Here is a 21,662-nt window from a genome sequence, read left to right as displayed (position 1 = left end):
ATCCATGAAGAATGAGGTCAGAAATCTAAAATCTGATTTGGAAAAGTACATGAGCAAGTTTAAAATTGCAGACAAATTGAGTTGAGAAAAATCTCTTGTACCTGGTCAGTGCCATTGAAAGTAAACCTGATGTTTCTCAGTGGCACCATGGGAAAGGTAAACTGGGGTAAAACCAATCAAAGGCTCTAACTGGTGGAAATTCATATTCAGTAAAGAAGAGGGCATAAATTGGGAATGTTGTTGACCAATTTTTCTCCTCAAAAATGGTCAGACAGGGAAATGGGTTAAGAAAACCAGTTTCCAAGTTGCTCAGACCAGTATACTTATGGTAAGAGGGAGCAAGACTAGGTATGGAACTGTTAGGAGAACTTGGATACATTATCAACATGGTGATGATTGTGCAGATATACAATGTAAGACTTAGGAAGTAGCATAGCCTTGCATGGATACCCCAGAAAGGTGAAACAAGTTGAGCTACAAGGTAATAGTCCCTAGAAGGAGGTGCTGAGTAGTCATTCCATGAAGATGGCAACTATATTTCATTGAAGTTACTAGGATGATGGAATTTCCAGGGTCCAGGAAAAGAGAAGGAAGGATGAGGGAGTCAGACCATAGAGAGTTATGTATATTGTAAGTGGCAGAACTGGAGCCCATGTGAAGCCATCACAATTCTCAGATGCAGATACAGAGCTGTAGGGTTTAGCATTTCCCTGCTGTGTTTTGCTGTTTCTTCTGTCTAGTCTTTCTTTACCATCCTCCTGTTCCTCATATAGAAATGGTAATACCAGTCCTCTTCCATTGTACGTCAGGTGTAGATGCATGCAACAGTATGTTATCTCATAGTTAAGAGCCAGCCTTGAGTCAAGGAAGTGACTTCAACTAAGAAATTTTGAACATTCTTGAGACTGATAATAAATATGTGGACTTTTGAACAGGTTAAACATATTTTACATTAGGAGCCTCTTGGTGGTAAAGGGAGAAAAATTTATCATTTAAAAGTGATCTGTTTGGCTGTGAAGGTGACAAGGGATGGATTTGTGCTTAATCTTTATTATAAATTAGCCAGGATTTAAAAATCACTGGAGAGACACACTTCTCTGGGGCATCTATAGAGATATTTGACTTTAAAAAGTCCTACCCCAGATGTTCATAACAACATCCCATTGACTAAGGATCTAAACAAAATAAAGAAAATAAAGATAAATGAGTTAAATATTTGCATATATCTCTCTGATAGTGGCCACAATGTGTACAATTTTTCCTCTTGTGCCACCAGAATTAGAAGTGGTTTTTGGCATTATGACTTCCCTGCTGTGATGGACCCTACACTCAATCTTCAAGCTAAAAGACATCCTTTCTTCTTTGCATTGCTTTTGGCAGATGCTTTCATACAGCTATTAGAAAAGTCACTAATACAATCAATGATATCCAGAAAAATTCTATTAGAAACAAGACAGAGTCATGTCCTGAGCCTTAAGTGTCAGGATGTTTGATTCCCTTTAAATGCAACGACACCATGAATATAAAATGTGGTTCCACAAACAATGGAGAAGTCGCTTGTCTGACTGACTCACTATCAATCAGCATTACTGAGTGTGTTACTTGAGTTACACATTTTTTTATAACTTTGAAACACGTGGTAGTCATAGGTTTTTCCATTAAGACGAGAGTTATCTAATGTTTAGTTGACCAAATTTTTTCATAGCCTTGACATAAGGACGATAAGCCAATGTAGAAAAGGAAAACTTTGCTTGAATCTTGACTATTATAAGAATTTCACAGTATATTGGTTTAAATTTTAAAAAGTCAATAATATAACTTTTAAAGAAGTTGAACAAATTGATAAAGTTTTAAAAATCTTTGCTATAATTTTCATAAAAGAATAAGGATTTGTGTATAAATATATATTGTTGAATATATATTAATCCAATCACTGAAAATCATATCCACAGAGGGACAATTGGATGCTAAAAACACTTGCATGGGCTTTATGATTGTCAGTAGAAGAAAATAGAGTTCTTTTCTTTTTATTTTGTTATGGATTCCAGGTTAATGGTAGTTTGAGGCCCTTGTAACCTGTGCATTTAATTCATATCCCAAGATTTTATTTTATTCATTAAATTTAAAAAAATTAATAGCAAAAGAAATATGGTGGGAATCTTTTAATAGATTGTAATAGAGCTTTTATTCAACTATGAAAGGAGTGTGGGGTTTATTTCCTTGGATCAGCTTAGAAAGTATAGTAGAGATGATCATCATATGCAAATTCTTCAGATAAAGAGCCTGCTCGCAGAACTGGATGATGTTTTACATCACTCCTCCCATACCAAATGTTCTCACAGTGAGAGAAAATGCTAGAGTTATTTCAGCCCCCAGGGTATATGAAGGCATTCTAATTCCTTACCACAATATTGCTCACTTTGTGTCATGCTGTCCTCACATTGAGAGGAAGATTGAATTTGGAATCAGATGGCTTAAAAATAATGCCCCATTTTAATGAAATAGGCGCCTTCTAGGTATAACAGGGAAATTCATTTATTGAAAACAAACATCTAAAGTTAGGAGATAAATTTCCTTTCCTTATTTCAAGTAATAAAATAAAACAACCAGATCATTGCTTATTTTGGTGTTTCTAATTATTGAGACATCTGGCATTTTCTTCTTTTATTAGGAAGATGTAACTTTGTCTATAATGAAATTTAATTATTTACCATAGCTCTGCTAAGTGATGTTGCAATTTTGATCAAATAACATCTAATAGTTTGGGGTACTTTATCCTATGTATTTTAATGTATAATTATAAATTTATGTGAAGCTTATTTAATGCAATAAAGTTATTACATTGCTTTATTCCTCCAGAAATGTCTCCATTGACGCGACAGCACAGTCAACTTTGGGTACATTCTGAGCCTCAGGAACACTACACACCAAACAGTAGGAATTAGCATTACCCTCAGAAAATTTGCCATCCATTGGAAAATTTCTAATCATAATAGATTTCTGGTTACTGGGTAAATGAAACTTTTCAATTGTATTATTTCTAACAAAAGCAATACCTTTCTTCTTAACTAGTTTGAAGTAGATAGCAAAAAAATAAAAAATAAAAATTATTCATCATCCCTAGCAATTAGGAGAATGAAAATCTATAACAACTTTGAAATTTCATCTTTCCCCCAGTAATAATGGCAAAGAGAACAAGGCAAATTACCACTTCAGGAAAAAAATATTGAATATTTGACTAGTAGGTATCTTAAAATGCTCAAGAATTAATAGCTGAAACAAAGGAAATGTATAAATTAAATGTAAATGATTTATACATATATACAAATAAATACCATAATGATTTGTAATAGTTTGATGTTGTGATTTGTTGTGTAAATGTTTGATATGTGACCCCTGTGGGGATAGATACCCATATGCTGAGAACAGTCACTCTACAGGAACATGGATTTTGCTTCCACCTGACTTTAAAAATTCCTTGTTGTGATTTCTTTAAAGTAAATTTAGCTATAATGTACCAAGTTTTTCTTTGTAATTTATTAGCTTGGTATTTGTCAAGTATTGTGTTCTATTAGATTCTTTTCTCTATTATCAGATAAGTTTCATTAATTGTAGAGATCTCTCTACTATTCCCTGAGCCATCTCTTCTATTCTATAATCTTCCTTCTCTCTGTGTCCATTAATTACATCTTTATTAGTCTGTTTGGTGATGGTTCATAGCTTTTTTTGTGCAATCTTTGCTGTCTCCTACTCTAGTTTTCTCTCCTTTCTCAGAGACCTCGCCCTCCTCAGGGTCTGAGCTCCCTATAGCTCAGAACTCAAGATAGTCTCCCAAGTTTTTCTTAGTAAGAGAATCATTTTAGGTTTTTAAGCTGTTCTCTGGCTGCAGGAGCATGTCATGACAGTCATCTCTTTTCTAAGAAATTAAAGAATTCTACATGAGATAAAAAGGCAGGTGGATGTGCCTTTATCTTTTCTTCATGCCCAGCTTCAATTCTCAGTTACTTTTTCTATGTTCCCTCCTTGCCTTCCTTCAGATCGTTGCCTGAACCCGGTAGAAAGGTGTCAATAAAAGGGAATGTACTTCTTTATCTGACTTTCAAGAGCTACTTATTCTTGTGGTAGAATCTCCTCAACCTTTAGCAACTCATGAAGAACTTTAATTGGATTCTTCTCATTAAAAGATGTGTAGCATTCCGTATCTCATATAGTCAAGGACTCACATCTTATCTCCAGTTGGAGAGACTGTATCATTTTTGTATAATTTGGGTGGGTAATATTTCAATGGTTCAAATCATTGGTGACATTTTATGAAATATAGGATTTACTGCTTCAGTAAGGTTAGTGAATGGACACATGTCAAGTAGCACATAGCTTGGATACAACACAGTCCAGTCAGTTTATGAGTTCCACTACTCTCCAGTGCACCCTGCTACTTTTCATTATACCACAATTGTATTTGTAAAAATAACCATAAGAGGAATTGTAGTCAGACTGAATAATATTGTATCATAGCTATTCCTTCTCTTATTAACTGTTTCATGTACAATGCTATAATCACTGTAGTTTAATTAAAGCTCAGGATACATGGGAATTGTTATCTAGTATGTGTTAGTAATGATTTTGTGTAAACAGTATTCTTCATTTCTTCATATGAAAATGGTGTTATCAGCTTTTGTTATCCAATAATGTATTGGAATTTATGATGATCTAGTATCAGAGAAGCTTAAACGTAAGTAGCATATAATGGCAATTCCACATTCCATTGAATGGTGACTAATTACTTGTCTGGTTAGTTAATATTCAAAACAACAGATAGACCTGTTTATGCCTTACATACCTTGAAGAAAATTTCCCAAGTTGAAGTTAAAATATTGCATTTATGACTACCAGTACTTCCACTCTGATATTCCCCACATTAGTGATTTATTTTACTGATGATGGTTTCTCACATACTGACTAATAATGTTCTCTATGCATGTAGGATTTGATACCAGCATTTTGCCAATTTGCAAGGATTCACTTGGATGGATGTTTAATAGACTTGATACAAACTACGACCTGCTATTGGACCAATCAGAGCTTGGGAGCATATATCTTGATAAGAATGAACAGTGCACCAAGGCATTCTTCAATTCTTGTGACACGTACAAGGACAGTTTGATATCTAACAATGAATGGTGCTACTGCTTCCAGAGACAGCAAGGTAAAACTGAGGCTACTATGGTGGAATTAGTTGACCAGAATTTCAAATTTCATATTTCCCTCATTATAAAAAATACCATTCACCAATGCTTCATTCATTTAGTAAATTTTTTATAATGTGAATGTTTAATGAAAGAACAAATATGTACCATATTGAACAAAATAATTGTGCTGAAGATAAAAATATTCTAAATAAGAAATAGTAATTAATATTTTATATTAATGTATTCCATTATAGTTTTCATTATAAACCAGCAAGCACCACACAGAGATATGAGAACATAGATATTAAAACTAATCATTGAAATTAATTTTCTATCTGCTTTGCCTACAGTATAAAATAAATGGAGTTTTTATCACTATACTGTGGAGTTTTAATGTTCCATTTCGTGATCTTATTAAATGAGTTGCATGAACAACGGTATTCATGTGAAGTTATTTTTCCTCATTTTATTTTCAAAATTACTTAGTCTTTCAATCTTTCTAAAATAGTTTAGCTTGTTAAAAATTCGCTACTGAGAGAGTATTCCAGAATTCTGTGAGAAATGAGACCAAAGTAAGAACAACAATGTCCTTTGTATGCCCTTTAGAATAAATTACACATTTTTATATAATTACCTCATATCCCCTTTTCATTTTCTTCTCTTCAGTTCCTCCCAGCTGCCACCCTCAAACCCCTGCAAATCTAATTGAGATAAAAATGCACTTTGCATTTAGAATCATACTTCTGGATTTAATTTAAACATGTTATATATTAAATACATGCAGGGAAAGCACATAAAATGCTTCACATTATAATAAATATTTAGAAAACAAAGGAAATATTATTATGTTTGTGCTAACTGAATCAACTGGAAACAGGTTGCTATAATACAGCTAATATTGGCTGTACTTTTTAAACTTGAAAAATGAAAGAATGAACAAGATATTTAAACAATTATTACCATACTTCATAATGAATTATAGGGATTGCTTTGCTAAATAAATTGTGTACATTTAGCAATAGTCCAAAAATTAAGGAGAAAATAATTGTCTACATATTGATAAGAAGTAAATCCACCATATGTTTAGTTAAGGAAGAGGCCATAATCATCTTTAAACCAGCTTAAGGTAAAACAATCTGAGTAAGTACGGAAGTTTGGAGGATCTGGGTGGAGCTGAAAGAAAGAAAATCATAATCAGAGTTTATTTTCTTTTCTTTTTTTTTAGACTTGAATTAGTTTTATTTTTTATCTATTTTTAATAAAAGAGAAGCAGCAAAAAATTAACGTTGAATTACATTATTAAATATTTTAAATTGCACACACTTGCAAATACAGATTATTGGCTCAATTACATATGGATTCTATGTAAACAGGTACTCCCTAAAATGCATTCTAGTCATTAATAGCTAGTGTGCGTTAATTAGTAAGTACGTTTAGATAGTAAATTAAAGTATTTTATTATTAAAATGTATTTGTTCATACTTGTCATACTTTTCTGTATTTTTAACAGTTATTGTTTAGATTTTGTTGTTTGTTATGTTTTCCATGTTTACTCCGGAGTACTGAAAATTATATAGACATGAACATACATATAAAATCTACAAAGTTAAGTTCGGTGAATCAGATGGTGCATAGTGATCATGACAGTCTAAAACTTGGGAATGGTATATATAAAATTGTATGAAAATGTTTGAATTTAAATTATCAAAAATTTAATTTTAAAATTATTTTAAAATATTTTGTAAAACACATTCAAAAGTAGGTGGAATTTCAGTGCATATCAGTATAAATCTCCACGTTTATTTAGTAAAAGAAATCTATTTCTCCTTTATAAAGCACATTAAAGAACTATTTTTAATAAAATTGAAAAGCTTGGTTAATGTTATGTCAGTTAGGTAATGAGACCAAAAGTTTTATTTGACATTTCAGTGTATCTTAATTTATCATCTTTATTTAAGGAAAACTTAAATCATATCAATTTAAAAATGAACTAAAACAACAAAGTAAGTTGCATAGTATTTGAAAATAAATTAATTTTTCTTCCCATAAGATATAATATTTTTGTTCTCATGTACTGATATAGATAATATACAACTTAAACACATTATGTATTCTTTCTTTCTGCTATGTTTTTAATGATTGAATTATTTTGCAGTTGGCATAGTAAACAATTTCAAAATTATTTGAACTGTATTATGTATTTAATCTTTTTACAGAGGGTGTTATAGAGTACAAGAATAAGAATTAGTTTTATATTTTTGTGTCCCATATCAGATATAATATTTTTCAATCTCTATCTTTCTCAAAAATAAAACTTGTTCATTTGTTCTGATGGCATTCAGTTAACTTTTGAACAAACATGTTAAATTACAATAATACATATGGTATTCATAACTATTTAGATGATTCAAATTCTTATACATGAATGTGCTCATTTGAATCACTTACATTTAATACAACACAAAATATATACTTAGAATTTGACTTGCATATGCTAAGATTTTTTTGAATCTTGACTTATGACAGTTTATATTGTATTTTCTTCTTAAATTACTTACACATCTGAAGCTTGTATAACTAGAAAGACAAAGATACAACAGTAACAATATACAATAACAAAATGTATATTGGTAAATATATTGGTAAATATCCAATATAAATGGGAAGAAGCAGTATGGTTTTCATAGATTATTTTACAATGAAAAACGATTACATTTATGTAATTATGTAGCAAATCATTATGCTATATCATGTATCACATAGCTATTTCAGTGCACATGTTTATTATGATATCCACACATATATATCCGTGTGCTACCATGATAACAAATGAGTAGCATGCATATTCTTAGGAGATGAAAATCTCCCTTGAGGTTGAGAGTTTGGCAGGGACACATTTCTTACAAAATCCTGGAAGGATTGTGTTTAATGTCATTGCAGACCCACCTTGCCAGACAGAGCTCAGCAACATTCAGAAGCGACAAGGGATAAAGAAGTTCCTTGGTGAGTCACAGTTCATTCTTCTGGAAGTTTTATTGATTATATAAATAACCCCAAGGAAGCAACAACATAAAATCAATATTAATCCAACAAAGACAGACTGTGTTAAGTTTCATCAGCAAAATTTATGAACTTTTGGAAAGTCATCACTTTTATTACTGCTCTTATTGAAGGATATGTCTGTTTTATTGCTCCAATACCGTGCTCATTTTGAAAGCTGTTAAAGATGAAAGGGATTTAAGCAATACTAAATTTATGAATCAGCAAAAATATCCATTTCTGTGGTTAAATGTTTAACAACTGATGGCATCATACATCATTTCCTATATTAAATATAAGCAAGTGATTATATGTATGAGGTGAAAAGTTCTCTAATTTAGAAATTGGGAGCAGTACTTTCAGTGGTTCTCATTTGTAAATTTCTAACTGTAGATTTTAGTAAGAAAATTTTGATACAAATGTAAACAGTAGATAGATAATAGGTACATAAAGAGAGAAAGAAAGAAAAATGATGATAGATGATAATTGTATATTTTAACTAAACTCTTAAAATATTTTTAATATTTGACTATCAATATATCACAATGCTTTTACATGTCTTTTTTTAGATTATATTATTATTATTATTATTATTAAAAATTTCTGCCTCCTCCCCGCCTCCCATTTCCCTCCCCCTCCCCCCCACACTCCTCCCCCTGCCTCTCCAGTACAAAGAGCAGTAAGGTTTCCCTGCCCTGTGGGAAGTCCAAGGTCCTCCCCCATCCATCCAGGTCTAGGAAGGTGAGCATCCAAACAGGCTAGCCCCTCCCCTCAAAGCCAGTACATGCAGTAGGATCCAAACCCAGTGCCATTGTCCTCGGGTTCTCAGTCAGTCCTCGTTGTCTGCCACGTTCAGAGAGTCCAGTTTGATCCCATGCTTTTTCAGTCCCAGTCGAGCTGGCCTTGGTGAGGTCCCATTAAACCAGCCCCACCATCTCAGTGGGTGGGTGCACTCTTCACGGTCCTGACTTCCTTGTTCATGTTCTCCCTCCTTCAGCTCCTCATTTGGGCCTTGGGAGCTCAGTCCTGTACTCCAATGTGGGTCTCTGTCTCTATCTCCATTCATCGCCAAATGAAGCGTCTATGGTGATATGTAAGATATTCATAAGTATGGCTGTAGGAAAGGGCCATTTCAGGCACCCTCTCCTCAGTTGCCCAAGGAACTAGCTGGGAACATCTCCCTGGACACTGGGAACCCCTCTAGAGTCAAGTCTCTTGCTAAACCTAAAACGGCTCCCTTAATTAAGATATCATCTTCCCTGCTCCCCTATCCACACTTCCTCCATCTCAACCATCCCATTCCCCCAGGGTCTCCCCATCCTCCCCTCCTCACTTTTCTCTCCCCATCTCCCCATCACTCCTTACCGCCACCCCACCCCCACCCCCAAGATCCCAATTTTTGCCTGGCAATCTAGTCTACATCCAATATCCAGGAGGATAACTATATGTTTTTCTTTGGGTTCACCTTCTTATTTAGCTTCTCTAGGATCAGGAATTATAGGCTCACTGACCTTTATTTATGTCTAGGATCCACTTATGAGTGAGTACATACCAAACTCATCTTTTTGGGTCTGGGTTACCTCACTCAGAATAGTGTTTTCTATTTCCATCCATTTGCATGCAAAGTTCAAGATGTCATTGTTTTTTATCGCTGAGTAGTACTCTAATGTATATATATTCCACACTTTCTTTATCCATTCTTCCATTCTAAAGTCATACTGATGAACATCTTGCTTATCACCATAGAACCTTCATCTGGCAATGGATGGAGATAGAGACAGAGCCCCACACTGGAGCACCGGACTGAGCTTTTACATTTCTTAAAGTGTATATATACTTATAATTACACATTATTAATAAATTTTATTTGAAGTGATTTTAAACTGGAAACATTTCAAAAATAGAGAATATATCCTATACATCCTTTACCTGGCTTTTTTCTTTCTTTTCTGCACATTTGTAAAATCTAATCAATTACTATTGATACAATTTAACTTGGATTTGGTCAGTTTCGCCACTGTTCATATTTTAGCACCGTAAGTACATTTGTATTTTCACAGTACTCAGAACATTGTGAGTATATATTGAAGCATCCATATTTTAAAACTTTACAAAGTCTCAGAATCCAAGTAATACACATTATTTTATATAGCATTTATACAATTAAAATACAATAACTTTAAATTAGAACATTTTCATATTGATACAGAATTCTTGTCCCAGGGCTCATCATTCAGTTAAGTGGTTGGTCATAAAATGCTTTAGGTGAAAAACTGATAAGGAATAAAAAAAACTAGCAGAACAGTTGTCTTTTTAAACTGGGGCCAGCTGCTTGTGATGATATAAATCATGACTGCAAATAATAGACCAATGCATGAGCATGTTTCTGAAATGCAAAGTTGTATATCATACTGTGAAAGAACACCATTAACTTCAAATAAATAATTTAGAATTGATTAAGGTCAAGGAATACTGGAGTCTGTTAGACTGGTGGCTTTCCTTATTTGAACTTCTTTTAAAAATAACATTTAATGACCACCTGGGAAGATTTTTCTTACTCTTCTTTCATGATTCAAGAAAGTAGATATTAGAACACTGTTCTTTGCATTGACTGTTCTTTCTGAATAGGGTAAGGTCATGATGTATACCTAAATTGCCCCAGCTTTTCTGTCAGGGTAAGGCATTCTGTGTTTCAATATGAAGATCAATTTGTATTCAGGTCCACAGTGCAAGGGCTACACTTACCAGTGATCTCTACAAAGTTTCTGACAATTAAAAAAAAAACAATTGCAACATCATAATATTTTAAATATGTAGCTCTTACAAAAACATTTTTTCTTGTATTTCATGCTCTTAAGTCTGTAGAGTAAATTCACAAATTTTCCACATTGGTAAATTGGTCCATGTCGTTCACATATTTCAAATGAATTACATTTGGATTGAACATATCATGTATTTAATAGACTTATGAAGCATTGCAGGGTGTACAGTTACCATTCCACAGGTGGTAATAGAAAATGACATTCATATTTTGTCTGTATACTAGATGTTTTTTATCCAAAAGTCTATGACTATTCTGTTTGTTTAAAAGAATAAGTGGGGGAGAAAGAAAGTATTTTTTGAAGAATTTTACTAAGCTTATAAAGAACTAAACATTAATCACTACACATGTACTGTGTGACTATGTCAGGTTCTACAAACAGGAATAGCTCTTTTCCAGGTATTAATTGGCTAGACTTTCAGCCTAAGGGTTGTGATTTGTATAATAGTGAAAACCCAGAGACCCTATATTTGCAAACAGAGGAGATACCACAGAATATGCAATGATAGAAACATATAATGGCATTAGACACAGAGACATTCACATATGCACACACATACATGCACACACACACACAGAGATGTATTTGTACTATAAGTCATACTCTCATATTTAAGGCCTAACATGGATAGATTAGGAATGGAAGAGGATTTCTGTTGGCATAAGCAAAGTAACACTATCTTGGAGAAAAACAACTTGACATGCAATAATTTTTGGAAGGTGTAAATTAAAACAAAACAAGAAATTGTCAATAATAAGACAGTTGAGAGTTTTGTATGCCATACTAAATGTTCTGAATGATTTAATATAAGCATAGAATCAACCATGTTTTGATTTAGGACATTAATACATAACGACCACCTAAAATTACACGTTATTAACAAACTTTTTTTTGTCTTTGTGTATGTGACCATTCATTTCACAGGACAGTACATTCCTCTCTGTGACGAAGATGGTTACTACAAGCCTACACAATGCCATGGCAGTGTTGGCCAGTGCTGGTGTGTTGACAGATATGGAAATGAAGTCATAGGATCCAGAATAAATGGTGTTGCAGATTGTGGTAAGAGAAAGGCTTACAATTCCACAATACACAATTAAATATGTCAAAGGCTCAAGAACTTGTTCAATTATTTAACAAAGGCCTACTCTATTCTGATTATCAAATATATAAAATATATATGAATATTAGGGGTGAAAAGAAGTCTTGGTCCTTGTGTATTATAAATTTCTATGCTAACAGTAAAAATATAGAAAACAGATACATTTAAGTATATTGAAGAAAATTAATAAAGGCTGAGTTCCAATTCCTACTTCAAGTCAAAATGTGTGTTACAAAGCAAACATCTCTCGTTCTAAGTCCGTAAAATGTAAGTGCATAGTCTGTCACATACAGATAAAGAAGACATTTTCATTAATTCTAATCTAAGTCTGTAAAACCAAGTGCATAGTGTCTGCAGATCAATGTGGAGAAGTTGTCTGTAGTCCTCTGGAGGAGATGCTTTATGTAATATGACCGTCATCCACCAAACCAAATAAATCCAACCCAAACGAAGCACAATTTCAACTCTATAAAGTATGAGATAGACTAACACATTACTTGTTTCCTATGTTTACACATAAAAACATCATTTATATGTTAAATGATAGTTTTAAAGTTCTAATTATTTTATGAACATGTATTTTATGTGTCTATCTAATGATTATGTAAGAATTTGGCATTATATGTATTTTAAAGTTTTCAACTTTTATCAAAAATTTTTCCAGAAAGTAAGTTTTAAATCAGTGTTTGTGTTAAACAGAAAATTAACTATACAGAACACTTTACTATAGTACCCTCCCAACCCCTACAATGGTTTAAATGCACACCTATCAGGCTGTTATAATTAAACTTTTGGTCCCCAAATTTTGACGTTATTTGGGAACTTATGGAGCTTTTAGGATGTGTAGTTGATTGGACATTGCATGTTAGGACTGAGGCCAGCTTCAGTATGGATATCCACTTCCTGGTTTGCCACTTATGATGCATCTGTCACAACTTCAAAATCTCCTTCCCAATGTTCCAGTTGTTTTTGACATTCCCGCCACCATGTTTCCCTGCCATGATGGATCATGCCCTCTAAAATTTAGCCCCAGTTAGACATTACTCTATTTCTTCATACTTGTCAGATACTCGGTCACAGCAAAAAGAGAAGTAATTACTTAAACCCATAAAACAGATCTAATGTTTCACTATTTCAATAAAAATCATGAAAATTAAGTAGTCAGTGATAACATGTGTTTCATGTGTAACTTTTAGACTTATAAACAAGGATTATTTAATAAAAAATAGTAGATAATAGCAAATAATCTTACATAATTGTACCTTCCTGCCTTGCATTTATTTATCCTATAACATTGTATAGCTTGATTTGGGTATTGGGGCCTTATACCCATATGATCAAAGCAGCAACTAGGATTCAATACCTACCTTACACAGTATTAAGAACTATAGAACATACCTTTAAAATATGCATCTTAAAAGACAGATTATTTATGGCTTCATCTACCTATCATAATAGTAATGGACAAAGTATTTTAATTTTATGCTACTGATGAAAATTATATGCAATTGATTAAAATAAGTGAGAAAAATTACTTTGGCAACATTATTTCTGGGTTTTCTTATACTACTGCAAATAAAATACATTAATGTAAGAAACAGCTTATTGTTCCTATAAAAGGCAACTTCAGTATGATATGAAGTCAACCAATTTATAACCATATAAATACATTAATAGGACTTATGAAAATTAAGACAAAAAGGTAGTATCATTTGAAGACTTAATAGTTATTACAGTTATAATGAATCTATGAAAGTTATTATCTCTAGAAATATTAATAGTTGACTTTAAGTTAATATGAGTATTAAATTTCTGTTGTTCTAGTAACAACAGAGAAATCAATCTTACAAAGATTCTGGCTTAATCAACACAAGTTTATTATCATTCAATTCTGCATGACACATTGCAACAAATCTCACTAAACTAAGCATCAATATTTTAGTAAGTTATTGCTATTTCTAGAGACATTTTAGAAAAATCAATTTCCTTGACTCTTCAATCTTCTAGAATTTTCTGATATTCTTTTATCATGTATCTTTCCCTCCAATTTGAATACCAAAACCTTGCAATCTTTTTGAACATACTTTTATAGTTACATGTGTATATTACCATTTTCTAAGAAAAAAAATTGATTAACTAGAAGGAAGTAATGGTGAAATTGCCCAGGATAGTATCCTGATGCAAGGTCAGTAGTTGAATCATATGTATAAATTACCTTTTAATATTAATTTGAAATTTAGATCTAGAAAATGTATATTTCACTGTGATAACAGTTCTCCCTCATATACTTTTTTTTTTTTTTGATTTTTCGAGACAGGGTTTCCCTGTAGTTTCTAGAGCCTGTTCTGGACCTAGCTCTTGTAGACCAGGCTGGTCTCGAACTCACAGAGATCCGCCTGCCTCTGCCTCCCGAGTGCTGGGATTAAAGGCGTGCGCCACCACCGCCCGGCTTCCCTCATATACTTGTAGGAGAAATTTAGAGACATATATAAGACTCTTAGTCTGTCATGTAATTCTACAAAACTTTGGCTGAGATTGAATTTACTGAAATGGAAATCTTACACTGTGCAGTGCTTTGAGGATAAACATTTTAATAAGTCAGAGTTTTAACACACAACAACAGTCTTCCCAAGGATAGATTTTTCTCATATCTTCATTAAGATAAACAGCAAATTTCCTTGTTTTATATAATTCAGAACTCATCTCATTTCTTAGTCAAATAAATCTGGTGCTTCCTTTTGTAGCTATAGATTTTGAAATTTCTGGAGATTTTGCAAGTGGAGATTTCCATGAATGGACTGATGATGAAGGTGAAGAAGATGACATTATGAATGATAAGGAAGATATTGAAGATGATGATGAAGATGAAGGGGATGATGATGATGATGGGGATGACCATGATGGATATATTTGATCAATTACACCAAAAGTCAGCAATGTCTAACTTTTTAATATTTACGAAATAATAGCATATTGAGAATTTCCTTCTTATCCCTGAACAAAGTGATCCCTAAACCCCACATATATTTTGTATAATTATTTCGAATATTGAAGCTAAAGTCATAGAACATTATGTTTAAATAAGAATTATTTAATTTTGGTTTTTATATGCCTTAGAAAAAAAGAAAACACATATGGGTTGTAGCCTGAATAGAGAAAGTTGTGAAGACTACTATAACAAAATTTTTCATAAGAACAAACTATGTAATTGTTCCACAAACAAAAACCAATGATTGTGTGCTTGGGATCATATGTGTTAGTTTTTATGACAGATTTTATAAGTTAAATTTATAGTAACTTACTAACGACCTAAATTATAAGGACTTTATCAGTTAAATCAATTCAAATTGGGCATCTTCCCAAACTTATGGCAGGGAGAGGAAGAAAGATGACGCATGGTAAGACAAAGTTACCACTACTGAGTATTTTTTAAGTAGTGATCTTTTTAATTATGAAGTGATTCTGGATCTGATTAGATCATTTTGTAATGTTAACTATGGAAAACTATGGATTCTGAGAGACAAAAGTTTTTCTTCCTACTTTTTAATGCAAATCGCATTGTGTATCAGGTAGATTTTTAAAAATATTGTTAAAAAACATTATTTCTAGATTTTCTATCTTTCCAATGAGCATCTGGTTACAGAACTTTATTTAGGAAGAAAAAGATTCATTTCAACCGCTTTTTAATTAAATATATTTCATTTGACCGAAGATCAAATTTGAAAATATAAATTCTCATTTTTTATTTAATATGAAATCTTGTGTTTAATCTTGGAATCATGATATTTTTGTTAGTAGTACCGGAATTAGAGAATGTGTTGTATGGTGCCTTGCAAAAATAGAAATAGAAAGAGTCAGCATGCATACCAGTATAGGAAATTAGGCAATATTTAAGCACACATAATTAACAAATTATTGCTATTAAAGACACTGCTGGAATGAAGAAAATGGAATATGTTTCTTTCTTTTTTTCTATTGTTACACAATCCCATATGGACTTGTTTATAATTATTGTGAAAGTAGCATTTAAGATTTAACTGTAACAAAAATTATTTTGTTCACTATACATCAGTTAGCATGTTCATTAATTGTGTAGACATTCTAACATACCACCTCCTTCAGATATATGAGACCATAGTTTTGTGCTCAGATCAGAAACGGGAAAACCTGTTGAATTTTACATATTGGTATCTTTCACTTCAACAGTAAATTTACAGATTTCCTGGAATATTATCCATAGACATAAATTCAGTGAAATTGTTCCATCTAATTTCTATACATTAGTGTTGATCATGCATAATATTTAAGCTATAATGCATTCTCTTTTTTTTACTGTTTATGTATAGTTTACAAAATAAAGAATCTTGTAACCAAAGTAAGCAGCTCCTTAATGATTTTCTGGCATACATAGTAGCACGGGGAGATTTTAGTTTGTTTTGTGATTCTGGAAAATAACATACCACAAAAACCAAGTCAAGAAACATTTCGTGAGTTTACTTTTTCAGTTTCTAAATTAGAATTGTTAGTGTCTTAAGGACAGTTAAGATTATTTTTGTTTGTTGGTTAATCTTAACCTGTTCACTTGTTAAAATATTGCAAAATAAATAATTTTCATTCCAAAAGAACAGCATTTTAACATTTATTCTGATTACATATTGCTTAAAATAGTTACCTATAGTTCTTAATAAGACTAACTGAAAAATAATTAGATAACTTGTCTGTGAAAATTTTGTATGAATAATAATATTTACACTGAGGTTACATGAAAGATTACAAATCAAATTACATATAGCTATTTAGCCTAAAACTATGATCTTGAAGTAATTTTTTTTATATACTGCCATCATTCAGAATTCCAGGAAAGCAACTAATTTAACAACAAATTCAAATATGGAAAGAATACAAGGCAACAAAATTACTAAGATTAACAAATGTTATCTAAATTATTTGTGTACAGTAAATACTTTTAAATGTATGTGCTTAAAGTTTTATTTATGGCAGGTATTAAGTGCCTTGACCAACATGTAATTTACACTGTATTTGTTAATTCAGTAAATTTCTGCCTGGACATTTATTTTTAATTGTATAGATGTTGGATGTTTGTGTTACACCTGTTACTAATCTAGTTCAGGAGATTTAGTATTGAACAAAATATTCATGAAGATGAAATTCTAGTATTCAAGGTGGACAATATACATACATTTTTATTCCATAACCTGATACAGCTGCATATTCTAATATAATACATCAATGATTGTATTATACAGAATTAAAGAAAGAAGAAAATTTGAACTTCAATAACATTACTCCATTTCAATTCATAGACTCGGAGAAACATATTTAGCTAGAAGGTATAATTAACTTAATGGTTAACTGTTCTTGAAGCTCAATTATGATTCATGGGCAAGAAAGCAAAATAAGGTAATATTTTAATCTTAACTTTTATGGTATTAGTTATCAAAATACAGCAGATCAAAAACTGTGTGACATTTTAGATTACAACCAGTCAAATTCTAAACATTAAAGAAAAAGATAAGAAACTTTTGATGAAAATATTCAATGTTTATGGTATATCACAAATTTATAAATTAGTAAATATTGTGTGTGTATTTGTGTGTTTGTGTCTGAGTTTGTGTGTGTGTTTGTGTGTGTGTTGGTCAAAATGATATGTGAAGACAAGGCAGACAGAAAAATAGTGGGATATCTGCCAGTCACTTAACACAAATCAAATCCACTTAGGAAAAGCAATCATGATGAATTAATAAAACAGGGGCTAGGAGTACTTGCTTGCTACATACATTTTGCAGTTTTTCCCACAAAGCTAAGGATGTTAAACACAATTCCTGAGTGTTGGTTCATTTATTCTGCTGATGACATAATCAGAGGGAGCACTTTTACAAAAGAGCATGAATCAACTCATCCTATGTAACAAATGTTTGAAGATTTGGTTCTTATAAAATGAATCCAGACTCAGTTGCCTTTAATTAATATGGTGCTATACACAATGACTTTTCAAGATGACTGATATTCATGAGAAACCTACAAAGACAGAGAAAACCAGGATTCTGTGTGTGTTTTGTTTTCCTGATAAAAGTATGCATGTATATTTCAACATGCTGAGATTAAGCAAGTGAGTGCTGGGCCTTAGATGGGACACTGAAAACAACACCTCCCCACAGGCTCAGGGAATATCAAAGTGAGCAGGAAGAATATATAAATCAGGACAAGGAGGGAGTGCTGGGAAATACTGTCTTCAGGGAAGAAGCATGGCTATTGCACATAGGGAATAAGAGAAATTTTGTTTACCTGCACAAGAAACATACAAGTTCAAACCAGTTAGAAATTCTATTATGTAGGTCAGAGGAGGACCTGAGGCCCCATGACCAGCAAAGGAGCTATTACTTGATAACACCTGTTGGGTGTTGCAAGTATTTCTCCCTCCTGCATGCCAGGTCTGACATCACAATAATGGGACTTATTGATTATGTAAGCTTGCCCAATACCTTAGGCTTGTTTCTACCTAGCCTCTTTAACTTAAATTAACCTGCTTCTATTTATTTATGTGTTGCCACATGGCCCATGGCTTGTTACCTTATCTCCTATATGTCATGCTTCCTCCTCTCAAACCTCATATTTTCTCAGTTTCCTCTGTGCCTGGAAATCCTGCTTAGATATAGGCCATTTTTAAACCAATCAAACTGACACATCTTCACAGTGTTCAACATGATTATTCCACAACTGCTGGGGGACAGAAAATCGCTTTGCTTTCAGTTTGGTCACTGGCATGCTGCCTATGCCTCAGAGGATGACTCCACACTGTGCACATAAAGGCAACACTAATTAAAGTTATTGGGTAGAAAAAACAAAATGTGTGGAGAACCTGAAATTGAAAATTGAAAGAAACATGTATTGAAGGGCCCAAGGGGAGTTGAAAGAAAGGAGTAAGTTGGAAGTGAATTTGATCAAGGACCATTATATACACATGAAATTTTCAAGAATAAAATAAAAACATGGACAGTGCATTTTGTATTGAGATAGAACATAAAATAAAAGCATTTGTTTACATTTACTTATCATATGTATTATTAGGATGAGCATACCACATAATAGATTGGCAAGAGAGTATAGGCAACACAAAATCTGAGAATACTACAAAATGGTATAAAAATGTAAATACTACTCAATAACTAAGAGTACATACTATTCTATACTTTTTCCATCTCCTGCAGGAGGAAGCTTTTCTGATGATGGCTGAACAAGGCACTAATCTACACGTATAGCAGAATATTTATTCAAGTAATATTTTTTTTCCTTTTAGACAACTATTATTTGGTTTTACCCCAACTCTCTGGGCTATCTAGTTTCAGGTTCTTGGTCACCCAATCAATGTTAGGTATGGGTTCCATCTCACAGTGTGCCTGAAGTCAAATCAGTTATTCATAGGCTACTTCCACAATGTTTGGGTCACCATTGCCCTAGTATATCTTGCAGAAGGAACATCATTGTAGAAAAAGGGTTTGGGGTTTTCTTGTGTTTATGGGTTTTTTTTAATAGCATACAAAATACCTTCCTGTACCAGACACTGGGAAGTAGCGGTGAAGGCTCTATGTAGGCATCAGCTCTGCATCTCCTTGTTCAATGAATTGTGTGCAGGTGCTCTCTTCAGCAATAGGACTTTGCTGTCAGTTTGTGAAGAGTAACATATAGTCTTGGCAACAGTCTAGGTTGTTTGGGGGTTTCCATAGGATCCCTTGGGCAAACAACTCAACTAGATGTGACCCAGTCCTGGTACTGGAAGCTTTATTTAGAGACAAGGATGGACTCTTGAAACTCTGTGTCCCCCAGTTTTTTGGCAGTTTCATTTAGATCACCTTCTTATACATATGTATTTTATGAAGTTTCTATTCTATTAAATTTTGTTGTGTTGGAAGGTTTGTGTTGGCTGCTAGAGGAGGCAGTTTCTCATGGTCTGGCATATTATCCCAATAGATTAGCAACGTGAAACACTCTTCCTCCCAGCGAACTTCTGGCCTCTACCTGTACTTATGTCAACAATATCCCTGGAGAACTGGCCTTATCTCTAAACCAGATGCCTGATTTATCATTAGCTTTACTTGTGGCACAGATTCCTGTTAGAAGATTTGTGCTAGCACTCTGCTATAGGAGCCTACTGCCATATAGGAAACCTTGTGATAGGAGCATGCCAATTAGTACAAATTAGTGTTCGTCCCCAGGATCCCAATCTTATATATTTATAGTCTGGAATAATGCTGAACTCTATCTTGATACCAGATACTCGGAGGTCTATCTCCATTCATACCCATAGCCATTTGAACTCTGTTCCCTTCTTCTGTTCCCTCCACCCTTATGGACCAATGCAGTCTACAGTCTCAAGAAAGAAGCAGAACCACATAGTTGTATCTTTCCACAGTCCTTAACACAACCCCTTATCTCCTCCCCCTCTAAAGAAGGACGCTACAAAGAAATCCCACACTAGCTCAGAATTGAATATAATAAAGGGTTATTTATTTTGGGGTAGACTCACAGATCATAGACCTCTGCATGAATGGAGAAAAGGAAACAAATCTAGCAGCCAAAAGAGAGAAAGTTCATGCTTTACATTGACATTCATATTATATATGAGGCCAGGCCCAAGTTGGCTGGTAACTTAAAGGCTACAGGCTGAAGAAGTTCCTACAGCTCTCCTCCCTACTTGATCTACCCAGTCAAGCCCCGGTTTCATCCATATCTACCTTTTATATTATACTTTCATAGAGAGATCTATCTGTTCCCTCTAGTCCCTTAGTCTGTATCTACCCTCTGTGGGTCCATGGATTGGAGCTTGGTTATCATTGACTTAATAACTAATATTCACATATAAGCAAATGCATACCCTATTTGTCTTTCTGAGTCTAGGCTACATCAATTAATATTTTCTTTTTCTAGGTCCATCCATTTGCCAGGGAGTTTTATTTTTTTAAGAAGCTGAGAAATAATTATGTAAATGTACCAAGTTTTCTTTACCCCATTCTTCTGTTGACAGACATCTTTCTTGTTTCTAATTTATGAATGGAGCAACAGTGAACATAGTTGGTCAAGTGTTTCTGTGGTAATATGAATCATCCTTTGGATATATGCCCAGGAGTGGTAAAGCTGAATCTTGAGGTAGATCAATTTCTAACTTGTTGAGGAACCACCACACTGATTTCTATAATGACTTTATGATTTTGCACTCCCACCAAAAATGTATGAATGTTCCTCTTACTCCACATCCTTGGCAACATATACTATCACTTGTTTTGATGATGTTGACCACAGATAGACATTATACAGAGAGTCCTCAGACCATCTAACTCTAATAGGTATGTGATGGTCGATCACCTCTGCTCAGAACTCAGGAAACCCTAAGGAGGAGGAGGTAGTAAGAAGGTAAGATCAAGATGGGACAGAGGACACCAAGAAAGCAAGGCATTCTAAATCAACATAAGCAAAACTCATATGAACTCACAG

The 21,662-nt window shown here is 33.2% G+C and overlaps 1 protein-coding gene across 6 annotated transcripts in view; it reads left to right on the top strand.

The window, feature by feature from the left end:
• Positions 1 to 15,066, top strand: part of Spock3 (SPARC (osteonectin), cwcv and kazal like domains proteoglycan 3) — a 362,591-nt gene extending 347,525 nt beyond the window's left edge. For all 6 annotated transcript variants that reach the window (XM_038326916.1, XM_038326914.1, XM_038326913.1 and 3 more), the window contains 4 exons: positions 4,985 to 5,206; positions 8,130 to 8,192; positions 11,975 to 12,112; positions 14,897 to 15,066. In XM_038326916.1, coding sequence (XP_038182844.1) covers positions 4,985 to 5,206; positions 8,130 to 8,192; positions 11,975 to 12,112; positions 14,897 to 15,066 — 593 coding nt within the window. The remainder of the gene's footprint in view (positions 1 to 4,984; positions 5,207 to 8,129; positions 8,193 to 11,974; positions 12,113 to 14,896) is intronic.
• Positions 15,067 to 21,662: the final 6,596 nt, after the last annotated feature.

The sequence above is a fragment of the Arvicola amphibius genome, chromosome 4 (genome assembly GCF_903992535.2).
Source record: "Arvicola amphibius chromosome 4, mArvAmp1.2, whole genome shotgun sequence".
Lineage (NCBI taxonomy): Eukaryota > Metazoa > Chordata > Mammalia > Rodentia > Cricetidae > Arvicola > Arvicola amphibius.
This window is presented reverse-complemented; position numbering and strand designations above follow the sequence as displayed.